The following is a 15,180-nucleotide window of genomic DNA, read 5'->3' as shown; positions in this document are numbered from 1 at the left end:
CTTTGGGACCAGCTTTCCTTTTCAGGATTCCTTATGTAGTCAGTGACTCCTTAGTTAGAATTTACCCTTTGTGGATATAGGAAAGTGTACCTTTACTACTTTCACAAATTCCTGCTGTTTCTTCCTGGTTGGTATTTCTCATTCTCATATCCGTTTCTTCTCTGCTTTTATACCTAGGTCCCTGGTGTAGTTTATGATCAATTTGTGCCCAGGCTAACGCAAATAGCGCTCTTGCTATTTTTTGTTTGGTCTGTGATTTCTCTAACAATCTGTCATCTCTCTCTTTAAATACTAGCATTTTTATCACCTTGAGCCTCAGAGCCCTGCATAGCTCCAAGTTTGTTATTGTTTATTTTTGGTTTGAGTCGTTGTAAAGTGGATAATGGACTTTTTAATCCTTTTTCTAAATTATTCTCCTTTTTTTTCTGATTCCTCTAGCCTCTTAGACCGGGCTTATATTTTTCACTCTCTCTAAGTAAATGCAATTGCTGTAAGCCACATGAGGCTTATAGAATCCTACAAATTTCGACTTTGATAAAAGACCCTCAAAGTCATCTAGTCCAGCTTCCTCATTTCACAGATCCCCTGAGGCGTAGAATTAGAGACTGCTAGAACAAGAATACCTACACTCTTCCCTTTGTATCCTATACCACATCTACTCATTCCAGGTCTGTCATATCTTTAGGACTCATCTCTCAGGTCTCTCCCAAGAATTCTTCCTGTTTTAAATGCTACCTTATTTGAATTCTGTATTTGCGAACCCAGTTTACAAAATACCACTTTATGTGTGTTAAGTTGCTGCTTTGCAGTTCCTTCCATGTTGTTTTACACACATATTTGGGAAAGACTGTGTTTTATTTCTTCACTATTAGTCAAAAGTTATTGTTGAAAGTGTATTGGCTTTGTACACTATAGGTACAAAAGATACAAAATACCAAAGCTCCTCTGTTTCTGAGCAGTATCATTATAAAACCCATTTAAGTCCGTTTGTTCATGGTACTAAAGTGACTGAGAGGGATTTGTTTTCCATCATTTAGATAATGAACTGTTCCTTCAAAGATTTAAAACAAGCTGTTCTCATTAGTGACAAATGTTTTAGGGGAATGGTTTTTCCTAAATAGACTCATTTGGCATTTATTGAAAACTGCTGAGACAAGTGACACCTCCAACCCCACTGTCACCCCCTGTACCTCCAGCAGGAATTCATGGGGACAGCTGGCAGCTGCAGCTTCTATTATGGCCACACACTACATTTTTTGAAAATAGACAGATTGACTCAGACTGTGAACCCCAAGATATCCCTGGCTTAGGACCAAAGTTTCTTCAGCAGCACTTTCATACATCTAGATTTTAACTTCTCCCTCTTAGAGGAGTCGGGTAGTGTTTTACTGCGGGTTAGTCATCTTACAGCCTAACTCATGTGTACCATTCTTCTGCTCTACAGCCCGTGGTTCCCTACTGCCCAGCAAACAAAGCACTGACTCCTTAGCTCGGTGTCTTTTTGTAGTATAGAGATATGTGAGAGAGAGAGATGTGATTTTGCCTAAATGATGTCATATTCTACCTACTGTTTATAAACTGATTTCTATTTCTAATCAATACATTGTAGACATCTTTCCATATAATATAAATGTTCTTTATGTTTAATGAATGCATAATGATCTATTATATTGATTTGCCATGATCTTCTTCCCTAATGTTTATCATGAACAATGTTTTTTTACTTGTTTGTTTTTGCTATTATAAACAAGGTAGCAGTGTACATTCTTTTAAATGTATTTTTTTCACTTTGCTTATCAATTTGAAAAACATAACCTTAATGCACGAAGGTAGACATAAGCATTAGGGTATTATTTAAAGTGCTACACATATATTTAAAATGTCGTAAATAAATATAGATGGACATATAAATGTTGTATTAATATAATTCTCACACTGATGAACTTCCTTTATATTTCAACCATTAATAACAATACCAACTATTAACAACTTTTGATTCTTTGGATGAACATTCATTGTGTTTTATGTCCATTTTATTTAATCTGCAAAACAACCCTCTTTATCCATTCATTTAACTATCAAATATTTATTGAACATCAACCATGAACCAGTTATTATTTTATCTGCCCTCATGGAACTTGTATTTTACTGGAGAAAATGGTCAATAAGCATGTAAACAAATACATTTAGTATACTGTCAGATAGTGGCAAAACTCTACTTGTGAGGTAGGCTCTATTTTACTTTCTAATCCACATCTTATGTGTGAGGAAAGCGAGGCTTAGAAAGAAGTATACTTAAGGCCACACCAGCTCGGTGTAGCTTCACAGCATGAGTGCTGAAATACCCTCCCACTTTTTTAAGTACATAGTACCGAAGACTTAACATTTCCTTATTCAGTATATTGCTGTGCCTCGGAATTATGATTATCAGCTGCTTATACAGCATGACAGTTGTCAGAGATGTAGACAGTAGGAAGAATCTGCTTAAACTAAGGACATAATCTGACAATATTACCTTGAGCATATCTCAGATATGACTTTTTTCCTTTTTATTTGCTTAATTTTTGTCTCAAAATGACTCTACCCACCAAAATGTGTTAACTGATCAAAAATACTGATTACATACAAAACTGGACAATCTAAAATGCTATTAAAATATTTAAATATCTTGCAGGATGAGTCGTTAAAACCTATCATAATTTAGTCATATGTGAGTAATGTTTACAGAGGCTACTTATGGAAATTGATATATGTTTTCATAATTTAAAACAAAGGTTCAATTCCAATGAAGGGTTCCATTATTCCTCATCTACCAAGACGTCATTTTGGTTCCTATGGTCAACTTCCAATGCCCTTCTCCTTCAGTCCATTAAATCGAGACTCATCCCCGTTTTCTCCTGGATCCACTACCTGTGTGGTACCTCTCGAAGCAGGTGCGGTAATGGTGCAGGAACGCCACTCCAACCTGTTCAATCTGAGGAAACATTTCTCAGGAAATGCTTTTGTAGGATTGAATCCCAAGTGATGCATATGCACCAAATCACTTTAATAGCAAATCACTGGAATTATATTCACCTTTCTGATCTCTTCATTTTCATTTGACTGATTTCTACTCTGTCGCTATATATACTTTTCAAAACTACTTTATAAAATTGAACGATGGCAATTATCCAGAAAGAGTAATATTCTTACTAAAACGTGATGTGCTTTAAAAATCTGTTGGTTATTTTGGAATACTAGGAAGTGAAACAGTATTTGAAAATATTTTGTCAAAACATTCTGAACTCCTTAGGGCCGGCCCCATGGCTGAGTGGTTAAGTTCACGTGCTCCACTTCAGTGGCCCAGGGTTTCTCTGGTTCGGATCCTGGGTGCGGACATCACACCACTCATCAGGCCACGCTGAGGCAGCGTCCCACATCCCACAACTAGAAGGACCCACAACTAAAATATACAACTATGTATTGGGGGGATTTGGAGAGAAAAAGGGAAAAAAAAAAAGAAGAAGATTGGCAATAGTTGTTAGCTCAGGTGCCAATCTTAAAAAAAAAAAAATTCTGAACTTCTTAAACCCTTTTAATTCTTTGAGTTTTTCAGAAGACTCAAATTTTGCCAAATGGTATCCATCCCATTAAGCTACAGTACTAGCTTCAACATTCTTATTTAGGATTTTGAAATCAGAAGTACTGTTGCACTTCTTCAAAGGAGAAACATCACTTTCTCTTAATCACTCTCTTTCTTTTGTACAAATTAACTTTGAATTAAATAAGATTCTTTTCATAGTCTGATAATCAAAATGTTGCAGCAAAAATAGTTTCCTTGAGCCTTGTTAATGCTAGCATTTGACATTTTAATTTATATACTTGAAGGTCCTCGAAAATTTCCCCTTGCTCAAACTGACTCTCTTCTGATGAAAATGCGTTCAGTGGCAAGTGACGAACTTAATATGATGATGCAACGGAGAATGAGCCAGGAGAACCCTGTCCAGGCAACCGAGACAGAGCTTGCACAGAGACTGCAGAGGCTCACCATTTTAGCAGTTAACAGGATTATTTATCAAGGTAGGACTAGACAATAAATATGTTCTTGCTCAGATATTAAATTAGTAGGAAAATATTTAAGAGGGAACTGATAAGTATTCAAATTTTTAAACAGCATTATTTTTTCATTCTTAACATCCACACTATTAAAACAACTTCTTATTTGGAACTAATTGGAGGTCTACTTTTGTTTTTAATTGAGTTCATAATAGTTTACATCAATGTGAGATTTCAGTTGTACATTATATCTTGACTGTCACCACATAAGTGCTCCCCTTCACCCCCTGTGCCCACCCCTGTCTCCTCTTCCCCTGGTAACCACTGAACTGTTTTCTTTGTCCGTGTGTTTGTTTATATTCCACATATGAGTGAAATCCTCTGGTGTTTGTCTTTCTCACTCTGGCTTATTTTGCTAAGCATAATTCCCTCTAGGTCCTTCCATGTTGTTGCAAATGGGATGAATTTGTCTTTTTCTGTGACTGAGTAGTATTCCTTTGTATATATACACCACATCTTCTTTATCCAGTCATCAGTCGATGGGCACTTGGGTTGCTTCCATGTCTTGGCTATTGTGAATAGTGCTGCAACAAACATAGGGGTGCATATGTTTCTTTGGACTGTTCATTTCAAATTGTTTGGGTAGATACCCAGTAGTGGGATAGCTGGGTTGTATGGTAGTTCTATTTTTAGTTTTTTGAGGAATCTCCATACTGTTTTCCATAGGGCTGCACCAGTTTGCATTCCCACCAGCAGTATATGAGGGTTCCTTTTTCTCCACACCCTCTCCAACATTTGTTATTTTTAGTCTTAGTGATTATAGCCATTTTAACAGGCGTAAGCTATCTTAATGTAGTTTTGGTTTGCATTTCCCTGATGATTAGTGATGTTGAACATCTTTTCATGTGTTTATTGGCTATCTGTATATCTTTGGAAAAATGTCTGTTCATATCCTCTGCCTTTTTTTGATTGGGTTGTTTGTTTTTTTGTTCAGTTGTGTGAGTTCCTTGTGTATTATGGAGATTAACCCCTTGTCAGATATATTATTTGCAAATATTTTCTCCCAATTGGTGGGTTATCACTTTGTTTTGATTCTAGTTTCTTTGGCCTTGCAGAAGCTCATTAGTTTGATGAACTCCCACTTGTTTATTTTTTCTTTTGTTTCCCTTGTCTGAGAATACATGGTATTCGAAAAGATCCTTTTTAGTTTGATGTCAAAGAGTGTACTACCAATATTATCTTCCAGGAGTTTTATAGTTTCAGGACTTATCTTCAAGTCTTTGATCCATTTTGGGTTTATTTTTGTGTATGGTGTGAAATAATGGTCTACCTTCATTCTTTTGCATGTGGCTATCCAGTTTTCCCAACACCATTTATTGAAGAGACTGTCTTTTCTCCATTGTATGTATTTGGCACCTTTGTCAAAGATTAGCTGTCTGTAGATGTGTGGTTTTATTTCTGGGCTTTCAGTTCTGTTCTATTAATCTGTGTGCCTGTTTTTATACCATTACCATGCTGGTTTGATCACTATGGCTTTGTAGTACAGTTTGAAGTCAGGGATTGTGATACCTCCAGCTTTGTTCTTTTTTTCTCAGGATTGCCTTAGCAATTCAGGGTCTTTTGTTGCCCCAAATGAATGTTAGGATTCTTTGTTCTGTTTCCCTGAAGAATGTCATTGGGATTCTGATTGGGATTGCACTGAATCTGTAGATTGCTTTGGATAGTATGGACATTTTAACTATGTTTATTCTTCCAATCCATGTGCATGGAATCTCTTTCCATCTCTTTATGTCATTATCAATTTCTTTCAGTAATGTCTTATAGTTTCCTTTGTATAAGTCCTTCACCTCCTTGGTTAAATTTATTCCCAGGTACTTTATTCTTTTAGTTGTGATTGCAAATGGAATTGTATTCTTGAGTTCTCTTTCTGTAAGTTTGTTATTGGAGTATAGAAAAGCAACTGATTTTTGTAAGTTGATTCTGTACCCTGCAACTTTACTGTAGTTGTTAGTTATTTCTATTAGATTTCCAATGGATTCTTTGGGGTTTTCTGTATATAAGATCATGTCATCTGCAAACAGCAAGAGTTTCAGTTCTTCACTCCCTATTTGGATTCCTTTTATTCCTTTCTCTCGTCTAATTGCTCTGGCCAGGACCTCCAGTACTATGTTGAATTAGAATGGTGATAGTGGGCATCCTTGTCTCGTTCCTGTTCTCAGGAGGATGGCGTTCAGTTTTTGCCCATTCAGTATGATGTTGGCTGAGGGTTTGTTATATATGGCCTTTATTATGTTGAGGTAATTTCCTTCTATCCCCATTTTATTAAGAGTTTTTATCATAAATGGCTGTTGGATCTTGTCAAATGCTTTCTCTGCATCTATTGAGATGATCATGTGGTTTTTATTCCTCAGTGTGTTGATGTGGTGTATCATGTTGATTGATTTGCAGATGTTGAACCATCCCTGTGTCCCTGGTTTAAATCCCACTTGATCATGATGTATGATCCTTTTGATGTATTGCTGAATTCAGGTTGCCAAAATTTCATGAGGATTTTTGCAGCTATGTTCATCAGCCTCATTGACCTGTAGTTCTCCTTTGTGTTGTCCTTGTCAGGCATTGCTATCAGTGTGATGTTGGCCTCATAGAATGTGTTAGGAAGTGTTCCATCTTCCCTAATTTTTTGAAATAGCTTAATAAAGATAGGTATTAAATCCTCTCTGAAAGTTTGGTAGAATTCCCCAGGGAAGCCATCTGATCCTGAGGGTTTATGCTTTGGGATGCTTTTGATTACTGTATCAATCTCTTTCCTTGTGATTGGTCTATTCAGATTGTCTGTTTCTTCTTGATTCAGCTTTGGAAGGTTGCAAGTGTCTAAGAATTTATCAGTTTCCTCTAGATTTTCCATTTTGTTGACATATAGTTTTTTGTAGTATTCTCTTATAATCCGTTGTATTTCTGTAGAGTCTGTTGTTATTTCTCCTCTTTCATTTCTGATTTTGTTTATTTGAGCTTTCTCTCTTTTTTTCTTTGTAAGTCTGGCTAAGGGTTTGTCAATTTTATTTATCTTCTCAAAGAACCAGCTCTTTGTTTCACCAATCCTTTCTATTGCCTTTTTTGTTTCAATAGCATTTATTTCTGCTCTGATTTTTATTTCTCTCCTTCTGCTGACTTTGGGCTTTGTTTGTTCTTCTTTTTCCAATTCAGTTAGGTGTAATTTGAGATTGCTTATTTGGGATTTTTCTTGTTTGTTAAGATGTGCCTGTATTGCATTGAATTTCCCTCTTAATATGGCTTTTGCTGCATCCCCTATGAGTTGGTATGGTATGTTATCATTTTCATTAGTTTCCAGATATTTTTTGATTTCTCCTTTAATTTCTTCAATGATCCATTGCCTGTTCAATAGCATGTTGTTTAGTCCCCACATCTTTGTCCCTTTCTCAGCTTTTTTTCTTGTAATTAGTTTCTAGCTTTATAGCATTATGATCGGAAAAGATACTTATTTCAACTTTCTTAAATTTATTGAGGCCTGCCTTGTTTCCCAGCATATGGTCTGTCCTTGAGAATGTTCTGTGCGCACTTGAGAAGAATGTGTGTTCTGCTGTGTTTGGATGGAGTGTTCTATATATGTCTATTAACTGGTTTAACTTTTCATTTAATTCCACTGTTTCCTTGTGGTTTTCTGTCTGGGTGATCTATCCATTGATGTGTGTGGAGCATTGAGGTCCCCTACTGTTATTGTGTTGTTGTTAATATCTTCTTTTAGGTTTGTTAATAGTTTCTTTATGAACTTTGGTGCTCCTGTGTTGGGTGCATAGATATTTATAAGTGTTATTTCTTCTTGATGGAGTGTCCCTTTGATCATTGTATACTGCCCCTCTTTGTCTCTCTTTACCTGTCTTATCTTGAAGTCTACTTTGTCGAAGTATTGCAACACCTGTTTTCTTTTGTTTGCCAATTAGCTTGGAGTATTGTCATCCACCCCTTCACTCTGAGCCTGTGTTTGTCACCGGAGCTGAGATGTGTTTCCTGGAGGCAGCATATTGTTGGGTCTTGTTCTTTAATCCATCTCGCCATTCTGTGTCTTTTTATTAGAGAATTCAATCCATTTACATTTATTGTGATAATTGATGTATGAGGGCTTAATGCTGTCATTTTATCACTCATTTTCTGGTTTTCCTGCATTTTATTTGCTTCTCATCCTGTGTGTTTTGGTCTACCCATTGAATTATGTAGTTTTTTATGATGTGTTTCTTTGTTTTCTCCTTATTTATTCTTTGTATCTCTGTTCTGCTTTTTTGTTTAGTGGTTACCCTGAGGTTTGTATTCAGAATCTCGTGTATAAGATAGTCCATTTTCTGATGACCTCTTATTTCCTTAGTCTAAACCGATTCAGTCCCTTTCCTCCTCCCCTCCTAAGTTGTTTTTCTCATATCTTATTCCATCTTGTGTTTTGAATTTGTGGTTAAAATGAGAGGATTATCTTTGTTTTTTGGTGTTTTCATTCCCTTTAGCTTAATGCTATACTTGAGTATTTGCTATCCTATTCTGATTCTGTCTACCTGTTTATCTCCTTACTCTGTGTTTTGTGACCCCTTTCTCTGCCTCCCTTTTTTTTTTCAGGTATGAGGGCCTTCTTGACGATTTCTTGTAGGGGGAATCTTGTGGCTACAAATCCCTTAGCTTTTTGGGGGGAATGTTATTTCTCCCTCATATCTGAAGGATATTTTTGCTGGATAGAGTATTCTTGGCTGAAGATTTTTGTCTTTTAAACATTTGAATATGTCGTTCCATTCTCTCCTCGCTTGTAAGGTTTCTGCAGAGAAATCTGCTGAAAGCCTTTGTAGGTTATTTTCTTCTGCCTTGCTGCCCTTAGTATTCTTTCTTTGTCACTCATTTTTTCCAGTTTTACTACTATATGCCTTCCTGTAGGTCTTTTTACATTGACAACTCTAGGAGCTCTGGAAGCCTGTTCCACACAGATGTCCCTCTCTTTCCCTAGGTTTGGGAAGTTCTCTGCTATTATTTCTTTGAACATGCTTTCTGCTCCTTTCTCCTTCTCTTCTCCTTCTGGAATACCTGTAATTCTTGTGTTGCATTTCCTTGAGTTGGATATTTCTCGGAGACTTTCTTCATTTCTTTTTAGTCTTAGTTCTCTCTCCTCCTCTGTCTGGTGCATTTCAACCTGTCTATCTTGGATTATGCTGATGCACTCCTCTATGATGTCCACCCAAGCATTTGGGGAATCCATACTTTGTTTTATCTCTTCCATGTGTCTTTCATCTCTAATGTTTCTGATTGATTCTTCTTTATAGTTTCAATCTGTTTTGTGAAGTAGCTCCTGAACTTGTTGAATTGTTTCTCTTCATTTTCTTTTACCTCGTTGAGTTTTTTGGTGATAGCTATTTTGAATTCACTGTCATTTAGATGACATATTTCTGTGTCCTCAGGACTGAATTCTGGGTACTTGTCATTTTCTCTCTGGTCTGGAGATTTGAGGTAACTTCTGATGTTGTTAGAGGAAGTGGGTCGGGTCTTTTGCATTCTGGTATTATTTGGTTGCAGTTACCACCTGTCACCACTGGGTGGGGGTCGAGAGCCGTGTATTCTGAGCCCTACGCCTTCTGTCAAGATCCCAGGCAGTGGAGCTGCACTGGGTGGGTGGAGGGAGGGGCAGTTCCTCCTGCATGCTCTCCAGGCATTCTCACTCTCGCTATCTGGTCTCCTGGGATGTTGGCTTGATGAGGTCACGCCCTGTGAAAGCTTTCGCCCCATTAGAGGGCTTCCCTCTAGGCTGCAAGGGCCCAAGGGCTTTGTTGGTGTTCCCGTGAATGAGCATCCTCTCCCCTGCTCCTTCCCTCACGGATCTTCCCGTGGTTGCAGATTACAGACTTTAGCCGAGGGAGCAAAGTTCTCTCTTACCCTGTTCCAGTTCCTCCGAGGGAGACTCCAGCCTCTCTGCCCTTCGTCATGTGGCTTCCTGTCTCTCCAGTGTTTTTGTGTTGTGTTAGGATGTCCTCTGTTGGAGTATGGATGCTCCTTTTCATTGTATATTGGAGGGGAGAAAGTCCCAGGCAAGTTCACTCTTCCATGATGCTGAAATCACTCCTCTGAAGTCCACTTTTTAACGTGTTAAATGCAGGCCTAGATTGACCATTGAGTTTTAAACAGTACAGCACCTCCAATATATTTTTTTAACTTTCCTGTGAGGTAATCATAGAGTCACATGCAGTTGTTAAGAAGTATTACAGAGATCCCATGTACCCTTTACCCAGTTTCCCCCAGTGGATCATGCAAAACTATAGTCCAATATCACTCCCAGGATATTGACATTAATACAGTCAAGAAATATCATTTCCATCACCACAAGGATCCCGTATGTAGACTTTCATAGCCACACCCACTTTCCTCCCATTACCACCCCCTCTTTAGTCCCTGGCAACCTCTAATCTGCTCTCCAATTCCATTTTTCATCATTTCAACAATATCATTTAGGGGCTGGCCCTGTGGCTGAGTGGTTAAGTTCATGCGCTCCTCTTTGGCGGCCCAGAGTTTTGCCGGTTCAGATCCTGGGCGTGGACATGGCACTGCTCGTTAGGCCACATGGAGGTGACGTCCCATATGCCACAACTAGAAGGACCTACAACTAAGATATACAACTATGATGGAGGGTGGGTGGTTTGGGGAGATAAAGCAAGAAAAACAAAAAGAAGATTGGCAACAGTTGTTAGCTCAGGTGCCAATCTTTAAAAAAAAAGAATATCATATAAATGGACTCATACAGTATGTAGCCTTTTAAGATTGGCTTTTTTCACTCAGCATAATTCTCTGGAGAGTCATCCTGGTTGTTGCATGTATCAATAGTTTGTTCTTTTTTTTGTTTTTGCTGAGTAGTATTCCATAGTATGGATACACCACAGTTTGTTTAACCATTCACCTGAAAGAACATCTGTGTTGTTTCTACTTTTTGGCTATTGCAAATAAAGCTGACTGCTATAAACTTTTATGTGCAGGTTTTTGTGTGAACATATGTCTTCATTTTTCTGAGATAAATGCCAGAAGTGCAGTTGCTGGGTTGTATGGTAGTTGTGTGTTTTGTTTTTGTAGAGAAACTGCCAAGCTTTTCCTGAGTGGCTGTATAATTTTGCATTCCCACCAGCAATGTATGAGTGATGTAGTTTTCTTCATATCCTTACTAGTATTTGAAGTTGTCACTATTTTTAATTTTAGCCATTCTGTAGTGATATCACATTGTGCTTTCAATTTTCATATCTGTAATGGCTAATTATTTATATATTTATATATATAAGTTGTAATACCTAGAGCATCACTAAAAAGCTATGTGAAGAAATACACTCAAATGCACTATAGATAAGTCAATGGAATTCTAAAAAATGTTCTAATAACCTCAAGAAGACAGGAAAAAGAAAACAATAATTGTTTATCACTGGAAAAACATAATGCACTGGAGGGTTTTTTTTTTTAACTTTTCTAATTTATATTTGGGGCAACCAGTTCCCAGGCTAAACTCTGAAATGGAACCATTGTTATCATATGCACAGCATTTAATGGGATAGCACAAGCAGTGAAACAGCTTTGCACATCCATCTAATATAAATATCATGTGGTCTTTTATGTTTGATTTGTACAAGAACCTCATGGCTTTAATAATTTCACAGTTTAATTCATCTTCATTAGTAAAATAAATCTTTAATGTACAATTGCATGACTTATGTACGTTTAAATGTCTACACTGTTTTGGGTGAATTCACTTTTTTTAGTATATTGTGTCTTCTGCATTTAATATATCTACCACATATTTATCTTGTGTTAACTGAATTACTAATTATGTAGAATATTTTTATCAACATCATTACCATTTGTAATATCTAGGTATTAGTGATTTGACTAATTTTTATTCTTTTTTTATTTCAAAGAGTTTAATCCAGACATTATTGACATTTTGAGTACTCCGGAAAGTGCAAGTCAAAGCAAGAACTCAGTTTCCCAAACTGAAATTTCTGAAGAAAATATTTATCATGACCAGCCTTCAGTTTTCAATCCATTTCAGAAAGAAATATTCACGTATCTGGTAGAAGGATTCAAAGTATCTGTTGTAAGTAAATTAATTACTTGGGAAATGTTTATTCACACAAAAAGCTAGAGGTCTTGTGTATCTGTATTATATGTTTTCAAAATCATATTTGTATTCTTTCACAGTTTTCTGAAACTCAGACAACCTGAAATTTGAATAATGGGGTAATATATACAGCTAATTTACCTTTTCAAAAGGACTCACTTCATGCAGCATTGGTTGTTTTTTTTTTTTTTTTAAAGATTTTATTTCTTCCTTTTTCTCCCCAAAGCCCCCCCGGTACATAGTTGTGTATTCTTCGTTGTGGGTTCTTCTAGCTGTGGCATGTGGGACGCCGCCTCAGCGCGGTCCGATGAGCAGTGCCATGTCCGCGCCCAGGATTTGAACCAACGAAACACTGGGCCGCCTGCAGCGGAGCGCTCGAACTTAACCACTCGGCCATGGGGCCAGCCCCCCATGCAGCATTGGTTTTTAAGTCTGTAACCTGAAGGCCATTTTCTATTATTACAGTTTAGTAAGATCCACATCAGAAAAGAATAGGGCTTTCATGATTACTTTGAGAGTTTAAATTAATAACCTGTTTTTAAAGGACATTATTTATAGCTAGTTACTCCTGAATTATTATTATGAATTATTATGAAGTTTAGGTCTTGGCTTAAACATATTGAGTACCTTCAAAATTACATAGAGAATACTGATAAGTGTCAGGCTACATTTGTCATTGACTTACTTGGGTTTCTCTAGGTCACTTACAGTTGATCATAGGGAACAAATCAGTCAGTTCACTCCATAGATACCGGAGGCTGATCTATTTCTAGCAGAACTCATAAATCCTGACTCTGCCAATGTCTAAATCTAAGCTAGGTTTTGATGTCTGCAGATTCCACTTAGGACTGAATCATTTATACAGGGCCCTTAGGACTAGGAATGTTTGGAAAGCCATTTCCAAAACTCCAAATAAACCCTAAAATGTACTGATTCTAGTTTTCAACCAGATACAGGAGATTTGATCAGAATTGGCCCAGCCTTACTGGGACCACAGTTGAAACAGCTTATTTGGTTATTTGTTAGGGAATACTGATGGTCAATTTATATGCAATTTTTGATTTGTGACTTTTAAACTCAATATTTTTAGTACTAATTCAAGTCTTTATTATGAATCCTTTGTCTTTTATTTTGCAAAATCAATGCAGATTTAGCTACCATTGTTCTTTGATGGTTCTTTTTTTGTTTGTTTTAAATTTCCAACCCCTAGGTAATTTTTTAAGTGCTTAGGACAGTAGCTTCTTCATCCATCTCTCTTTCTTTAATTGTGTCAAATATACATAACATAAAATTTATTATAGTAACCTCTTTCTAAGAGTACAAGTCAGTGGTACTAAGTACCTTCATATTATTACACAACCGTTACCACTGTTCATCTCCAGAACTTTCTCCTTATCCCAAACTGAAGCTCTCTGCCCATTAAATAATAACTCCTTATTACCCCTTCCTCCAGCCCCTGATAACCACTATTCTACCTTCTGTCTCTATGAATTTGACTTTCTAGATACCTCGTATAAGTTAATCATACAATATTTGTCCTTTTGTGTGTGTGGCTTATTTCATTTAGCATAATGTTTTCAAAGTTCATTGTGTTGAATTAAGTATCAGAACTTCATTCCTTTTTAAGGCTGAATAACATTCCATTCTATGTATATACCACATTTTGTTTATCCCTTCGTCCATTTATGGACATTTAGATTGTTTCCACCTTTTGGCTATTTTGAATAATGCTACTATAAAGCATTGGTGCATGTCCGTCTCTTTTAAACACTCATTTGAATGAATGTGTATGTCTTTTAATTTTGACTATTAAAAATATCTAGAATTAAAATCTTTAGGGCTGTGTTGATGTTAGTATATTTTTGGTTAAGAAGTCTGATCCTAATTCATTCCTGTTTTGATTTAAGGGTTCAAGTAAAACCAGTGGTTCCAAGCAGCAGTGGACTAAAATCTTATGGTCTTGTAAGGAAACCTTCCGAATGCAGCTTGGGCGACTACTAGTGCATATTTTGTCACCAGCTCACCCTTCACAAGAGAGAAAGCAAATTTTTGAAATAGTTCGTGAACCGAATCATCAGGAAATACTACGAGATTGTCTTAGTTCATCCCTGCAAGTAAGTATCTCAGCATTTCGTAAGATACGTGAAAACTACTGGTGAAATATAAAATTGCACAAAACAAGAACTGAAATGAAACTGTTTCTTCATGCCTAACATTATGAATATAGTTTTCTTACCAGGCAAACATCACCTGAGGTCTTTCTTCAGATGCTCTATGCCAGACTCAATTTGATCTCTATGTTTATTTCCCATTCCTTTTGATGGTGCTTAAATTAAGTAGTAGTATATCTGAGTTCTTGTAAGATCTTTTGTAGTTTGTTACTAAATCTCAAAGTGTTTTCTTTAAGAACTGTTTGGAGCCTTTTGTAAAAGCATTATATTGTACATAAACCATCTATACTGAATAGCTCCACCAACAGTACATATAACATATTTCAAAAAATATGTACAGTAAGTTAAAGTGGAAAAAAACTTGATCATTTGGAATGATCAAAATCAAAATATTTAAAAGAATTTCAGAGTCTGTAAGTTTTGTCACATACAGAGTGATAGATGGAGAATTAAATGGTATAACCATTTTAGACAGCTGTTTAGCAGTTTCTTATAAAATTAAACATACACTTAACCTGTGCCCCTAAAATTCCATTTTTAAGTAGTTACCCAAGAGAAATTAAAACGTATGTCCATAAAAAGACTTGTACAAAAATATCGGAAGGAGTAGGAGCAAAATGGCGGGGTGAGCTGACCCGGGACTCTCTCCCCTCCAAAGTGCAACAAAGGACTGAGAAAAAAAACCTGAATTTCAGCTAATGAACCTAATGCCAGGACTCAAAGACCTACAGTATCAAAAGACAGAGGACGGAACCCCTACTGCCTGCCTCGGAGGAGCTGGAATGGGGTAGGAGAGAACATCGCTTCATCCCGTAGAAACCGGGATTGCCGCGCAGG

The 15,180-nt window shown here is 36.8% G+C and overlaps 1 protein-coding gene across 4 annotated transcripts in view; it reads left to right on the top strand.

Moving 5' to 3' along the window:
• Positions 1 to 15,180, top strand: part of LYST (lysosomal trafficking regulator) — a 193,531-nt gene that overhangs the window by 110,236 nt on the left and 68,115 nt on the right. For 3 of the 4 annotated variants that reach the window (XM_046651871.1, XM_046651876.1, XM_046651865.1), the window contains exons 29-32: positions 2,775 to 2,933; positions 3,868 to 4,059; positions 11,970 to 12,148; positions 14,080 to 14,286. In XM_046651871.1, the coding sequence (XP_046507827.1) occupies positions 2,775 to 2,933; positions 3,868 to 4,059; positions 11,970 to 12,148; positions 14,080 to 14,286 (737 nt within the window). The remainder of the gene's footprint in view (positions 1 to 2,774; positions 2,934 to 3,867; positions 4,060 to 11,969; positions 12,149 to 14,079; positions 14,287 to 15,180) is intronic. The other variant, XM_046651880.1, reaches the window with a different exon arrangement.

The sequence above is a fragment of the Equus quagga genome, chromosome 2, assembly GCF_021613505.1.
Source record: "Equus quagga isolate Etosha38 chromosome 2, UCLA_HA_Equagga_1.0, whole genome shotgun sequence".
NCBI lineage: Eukaryota > Metazoa > Chordata > Mammalia > Perissodactyla > Equidae > Equus > Equus quagga.
The sequence above is the reverse complement of the archived record's forward strand: the minus strand, read 5'-3'. Positions and strand labels throughout refer to the sequence as shown.